This window comes from Ammodytes marinus (genome assembly GCF_949987685.1).
Source record: "Ammodytes marinus genome assembly, contig: scaffold_456, whole genome shotgun sequence".
NCBI lineage: Eukaryota > Metazoa > Chordata > Actinopteri > Uranoscopiformes > Ammodytidae > Ammodytes > Ammodytes marinus.
Window position 1 is genome coordinate 1 of NW_027648049.1, and position 6,218 is coordinate 6,218.

General features: G+C 38.2%; 1 protein-coding gene across 1 annotated transcript; it reads right to left on the reverse strand.

Annotated features, from left to right (window-relative positions):
- Positions 1–146: 146 nt before the first annotated feature.
- Positions 147–5,764, reverse strand: LOC307271135 (nuclear pore complex protein Nup50-like; the record flags this gene model as incomplete). The annotated part of the gene is made up of 4 exons (XM_080055005.1): positions 5,612–5,764; positions 3,991–4,069; positions 1,496–1,579; positions 147–336 (listed from the first exon to the last, which is right to left on the reverse strand). Coding segments are annotated over exons 2-4 (343 nt in total), but the record flags the coding sequence as incomplete, so codon positions are not given.
- Positions 5,765–6,218: the final 454 nt, after the last annotated feature.

A 6,218-nucleotide genomic window follows, 5' to 3' on the forward strand; every position in this document is an offset into this window, starting at 1 on the left:
GTGAGTGCCTGTCTGTCTGTGTCCTGAGTGAGTGAGTGAGTGAGTGAGTGAGTGAGTGAGTGAGTGAGTGAGTGAGTGAGTGAGTGAGTGAGTGAGTGAGTGAGTGAGTGAGTGCCTGTCTGTCTGTCTGTCTGTCTGTGTCTCACCAGGTGCAGTGTTGTTAGCAGCCGGACTGGAGAACCCGCTGAACGGCGCCACACTGTTTCCGTTGGTGAGACTGGTGAATCCCGCTCCGTTCCCAAACCCGGAGAACCCTGTCGGGGTGGACGTAGCTGCTGGGGCCGCCGTGCTCAACGCAAAACCTTTGAACCCTTTAAACGCCCCACTCGTCTCCCCCTGGAAAACAAAGGGAGAGACATATCAAGGAGTTAAAGGTGCAGTGTGTAATATGACATCATCAACAAAGTTCTACAAAGCTCTAGAATGCAACGCTCCCTGGGTAACCCCAACCCTTTCGAATAATAACAGAAGCTACAGTGGCCTTCAAGGACAAGAACAATTCTAAATTTTAAACAATGCACCTGATGACATTCCAACTATGACACTTTCAAGATGGTGGCACTAGGCCTTGGTCCAAGATATGCAGAAATATGGACATATATGAGACCCTTTCTAAGGGGAAAAATAATAATTCAAAACATTTTTTTCAGCTATTATGCACTAAATTGAATGCACTTATGGATATTATAATTACTTTCTACAAAATCTGCTAGGAAATAAAACCCAAAATTCTACACACTGCAGCTTTAACAAACTTTTTTTATATTGTTTTAACACAAACCAAGACATACAAAAAAGTTAATAAAAAAAATATATAAATTTGAGGATTTCTTTGTGTGGTCGCAATCAAAACATTTTCAAACGCTCCACTCGTCTCTCCCTGGAAAACTAAGGGAACATATATTTTAATTTTTTGGGGGTGTTTTTTTTTAAGATGTTTTAGATACAGAGTACAGAGTTGAAATGACAGAGAGGCTATATTGTACTTCCCCCCCCCCCCCATTTAATTTGTTTCCAGCCATTCTACATCACTGTCTAAACGTACATTGTTTTGTACACATTCACCCATTCACACTCACATTCATACACCGATAGCAGCAGCAGCTACCACGCAGGGTGCAAGCTAACTATCGGGAGACATTTAGGGTTCAGTGTCTCTTTGCCCAGGGACACTTGGACATGTGGCGGGGAGACGGGGGATCCAACCACCGACCCTGTAACCCAGTGGACGACCGCCCTACACACTGAGCTACAGTCTAAATATAAATATTTACATTGTTTTTAAGATGTATATTAGATAGATAGACAGATAGATAGATAGATAGATAGATAGATAGATAGATAGATAGATAGATAGATAGATAGATAGATAGATAGATAGATAGATAGATAGATAGATAGATAGATAGATAGATAGATAGATAGATAGATAGATAGATAGATAGATAATTTGTTATAAATTGTAATAATAAGTATAAAGTGTGTGTGTACTTACGTCAGCTCCGGTGTTTCTGCGTTTGGCCTTCTTAATGGCTCTGCTCTTCATCACATCGTCGCTGGCGATAGAAAACATCCCGGCCTGTTGGGCAGGACAACACATCTAGTCACAGGGTCAAAAAACATTCAACAATCTAGACGCACTGATTCGGTTTGATCTCCATCTTTTGTTTCATCTATATTCCCACGTTAGTTTAAAGGGGCACTGTGTAACATTGTAAGTAATTTATTATCTTAAAATCAATATCCTCATTCATAAATATGTCCTCATTGGTGTAAAATCACCTCTGCCAATAATCTGAATTATCCTCCTGAGCGGAGAATTACAAATATTGAATATTACATTTTGTACATTGAGCAGGCAGGTCTTATAGAGGCATCCATGTTGGTTGGAATGTGATCAGGTGCTTTGTTTAGAATTTGGAATTGTTCTTGTCCTTGAAGGCCACTGTAGCTTCTGTTATTATTCTAAAGGGGTTGGGGTTACCCAGGGAGCGTTGCATTCTAGAACTTTCTTGATGATGTCATATTACACACTGCCCCTTTAAGGTCGTTAGGGATTTGAAAATGTTATTACACTACACATAAGTTCACATTTAAAGAAAGGGAATAGGGAAACATTTTTAAATCAAAAATGGCCGCACAGTTACAGTTACGGATTTTGTCGACTTTCCTTTTGAAGTAAATTAAGAGTTCATACTTTTTTTTTAATGCAACTTGGATTTGACGTTAAAGGGGCAGTGTGTAATATGACATCATCAAGAAAGTTCTAGAAAGTTCTAGAATGCAACGCTCCCTGGGTAACCCCACCCCTTTTGAATAATAACAGAAGCTACAGTGGCCTTCAAGGACAAGAACAATTCTACATTCTAAACAATGCACCTGATGACATTCCAACCAACATGGATGCCTCCATAAGACCTACCCGCTCAATGTACAAAATGTAATATTAATATTTGTAATTCTCCGCTCTACTCATGAGGATAATTCAGATTATTGGCAGAGGTGATTTTACACGAATGAGGACATATTCATGAATGAGGATATTGATTTTAGCTAATACATTACTTAAAATGTTACAGTGTCCCTTTAAGATCAATCTTTACAAAAAACGATGCTCTACTAAACCACGATGATCTACTGAATTTAAAACGGATCATTTTCAACCCTGCAGACAAGATTTAAAACAATATCTGTCAACAGCGGCATCCATTTGAGATTTTTGGATTAATCTTTATTCTGTGTGTGTGTGTGTGTGTGTGTGTGTGTGTGTGTGTGTGTGTGTGTGTGTGTGTGTGTGTGTGTGTGTGTGTGTGTGTGTTAGGGCTGGCCCGAATACCATTTTTCAGGCTCCGAATATTCGTTGGTTTTTCCGAGCGAATATCCGGATATTCGGTCCAGAAAAACACACCATCAAAAACAACATTAATAAAAAAAAAATTAAAAAAAAAAAAAAAAAAAAACGTTAATAATCCCTATATACTCCCTGGAACCGATTTTTACAATATCTGCATATTATTTTGTTGAAGATTTAATAGCTTTTGAACGTTAATTAATAGGCCTAAGTAAGTTGGAGTTCCTTACTTTTTCCCCGTGGCCGCGAACAGCTATCCAAATCAGCTGTCCTCTCTGCGATCTCAGCCCTTACGTAACGGGAGCTTTTCAATTAATCCTGGAATGTGCATCTTTGTTTTCAGGGAATTTGTACAATAAATCCATAACAAGTACCGAATTATTGATTGTCTTATGTGTCCATATTATATCCATTATATTGACCGGGTATTGCCAAGACGTTCACGCTCTGCAGCAAGCCAGTCACAGTTTATGGGTGCGGTGCTGTACGTAAACATACAGCTAAGCTAAGGTTAGCATTTAGCTAAGCATTACTTTTCCTCCCGAGATCCCGCTAATGTTGTGTTATAAAGTTAAGGGAAACAAGTTATCTATTCTTCCTCCACCTCTCTCGCTTCTCTGCTTGGTGTCGCTTATAGTTTGCATCCCTCGCTCTGGTAACGTCACGTAGCATACAGCTGGTGTATCACCGTGTATCACCGGCTTTGAAAAGGTCAGCAGCCAACTAGGTCAAAGTTCAAAGGTGGTTCTGCCGTTCCAAATGGATCCAGTAGATGGCACCATTGTATAATGCGAGACCTACTGGACAATCAAGTCGCCCAGTTACAACAACAATCACACCATTCATTACATTTTCTCAACAATTAAAAAAAAAAAACGAAGCTCCGAATACTGATTTAAGCTCCGAATACTAATTTTCCGAACGAGTATTCGAATAATTCGGGCCAGCCCTAGTGTGTGTGTGTGTGTGTGTGTGTGTGTGTGTGTGTGTGTGTGTGTGTGTGTGTGTGTGTGTGTGTGTGTGTGTGTGTGTGTGTGTGTGTGTGTGTGTGTGTGTGTGTGTGTGTGTGTGTGTGTGTGTGTGTGTGTGTGTGTGTGTGTGTGTGTGTGTGTGTGTGTGTGTTAATCCAGTCCTCTCACCTCTTCTCCCTCCTCCTCCTGATCCCAGTTCCTGTCCGTTAACTCCTTGTCCGCTATTCTCTTCGCCATCACTCCGGCTCTAGAGGGAAAAACAGTGAGTACTGTTTAGTAATTCATTCAGACATACACAGAATAAAAAAGCAATTTAAAGCTGCAGTGTGTAGAATTGTGGGTTTTATTTCCTAGCAGATTTTGTAGAAAGTAATTATAATATCCATAAGTACATTTAATTTAGTGCATAATAGCTGAAATTTTTTTTTTGAATTATTATTTTTTCCCTTAGAAAGGGTCTCATATATGTCCATATTTCTGCATATTTTGGACCAACGCCTAGTGCCGCCATCTTGAAAGTGTCATAGTTGGAATGTCATCAGGTGCATTGTTTAGAATTTAGAATTGTTCTTGTCCTTGAAGGCCACTGTAGCTTCTGTTATTATTCGAAAGGGTTGGGGTTACCCAGGGAGCGTTGCATTCTAGAACTTTGTAGAACTTTCTTGATGATGTCATATTACACACTGCACCTTTAAAATACATTAGGCAAAACACTGCAGCTGTCAATGTGATAAAATGTTTACCTTAGAGAAGAAGAGCATCATGAAAATTTGCCAGTTGATTACTGACATTGAAACTATATATGTTTTGTATTATTTATTTTATTAATTTTATCTAGTTAAAAAGTTTCAACTTTTAAAAGTGTCCAACGTTATAACAGAACAGTTGTTTGAGAGAGCCTTTTTTTATATATATATAAATAAATAAATAAATAAATACTTTGTACAGGTCTTTAAAATGCTTGTTCAGCTTCTTTTTCCAGAAGAAAATGTCTCATAAATCAGACAATTTACAACGTGAACTAATCCTATAGGCCTAGTAATAACCGTCCTTCAGAATAGTACTTTTTATCTCATTATATTAATCTGACAATGTTAAAATGACTGTTATTTTATCCGGTTCACATCCTAAAAAAGGTCCCTAGGGGTATTTAAAATGCACAAGTTTCAGATATGCTAGCTACACTTTGAGCAACTCTAAAACATCAGTTATAACGAATTGTCTGGAACCCTGTAAAGCGCTTTGAGTATCATGAAAGGCGCTATATAAATCCAAGCAATTATTATTATTATTATTATAACTGCATTTTAAACGTGTAACATTGAATGGAGGCAAGCTCTCTCTTGCCATTTTTAATGTGGTAGTATCGTCTTGGCGTTTTATATAATTGGGTTAACCTAATTATATAGTTGTATTACACGTGCCTGTTAGTGTTATAAACAATGAAAAGTTCTGAATATTTCATCTTGGGAGTTAGGTAGCATAGGTCCATCCACGATAACCAGTTAGCCACCTTAGCTTTGTCTAGCTAGCCCTTTAATTCCGTTATAAACAGCATCAGATAGTGAACCAATCCGATATTATACGTAACGTTTCAGTCGGTTTAACCCAGTAGAATAGGTAAATCGTGATTATTAAGCCTGAAATGTCTATTTATATAATGTAAGATACACCGAGAATATGCTGTTAGCCGCATCTCCATTCAAAGTGAATGGGGCCCAGACGTTAGTGGCTAAAACATGCTACACTACATCCTCTGATCGTATTGTGAATTTAAATAGCGACAAACCTTTTCTGGAATATAAATATCCCGCTGTGCACTTGTGAAATCTTCCGGCGCAAATTCTGGTATCGAAGTAAGTGTGTGAAATGTGCGTTAACCGCCTTTAAATGTAATAGCAGTCAACGGTGTGTCAATGCAAAAGAGCCGCTCTCAAGCCGCCATTTTACCACACCGCTATTATATCCGCATGGGCTCGCGCGCAGCATGTTTTTGCACATGCGCAGTAGAAACAGAGTTGCCAGATAGTGTGGGACTTGTAGTTTCTTGATAGGTCCATGGTTGTAGTCCACAACAATGGACTTTCTTTCTTTTTGGATTTTTTTTTTTTTTTTTACAAGAAACACACACACACCAACTGAAAGAGTGAACATACAAAACAAGGACAATATAAAATAAACAACTAACATGGCGTAATAAATTGTTTAAACCTGCAGTGTGTAGAATTTTGGGTTTTATTTCCCAGCGGATTTAGTAGAAAATAATTATAATATCCATAAGTATGTTTAATTTAGTGCATAACAGCTGATTTTTTTTTTTTTTAGAATTAATATTTTTTTCCTTAGAAAGGGTCTCATATATGTTCATATTTATCCATACTTTGGACCAAGGCCTT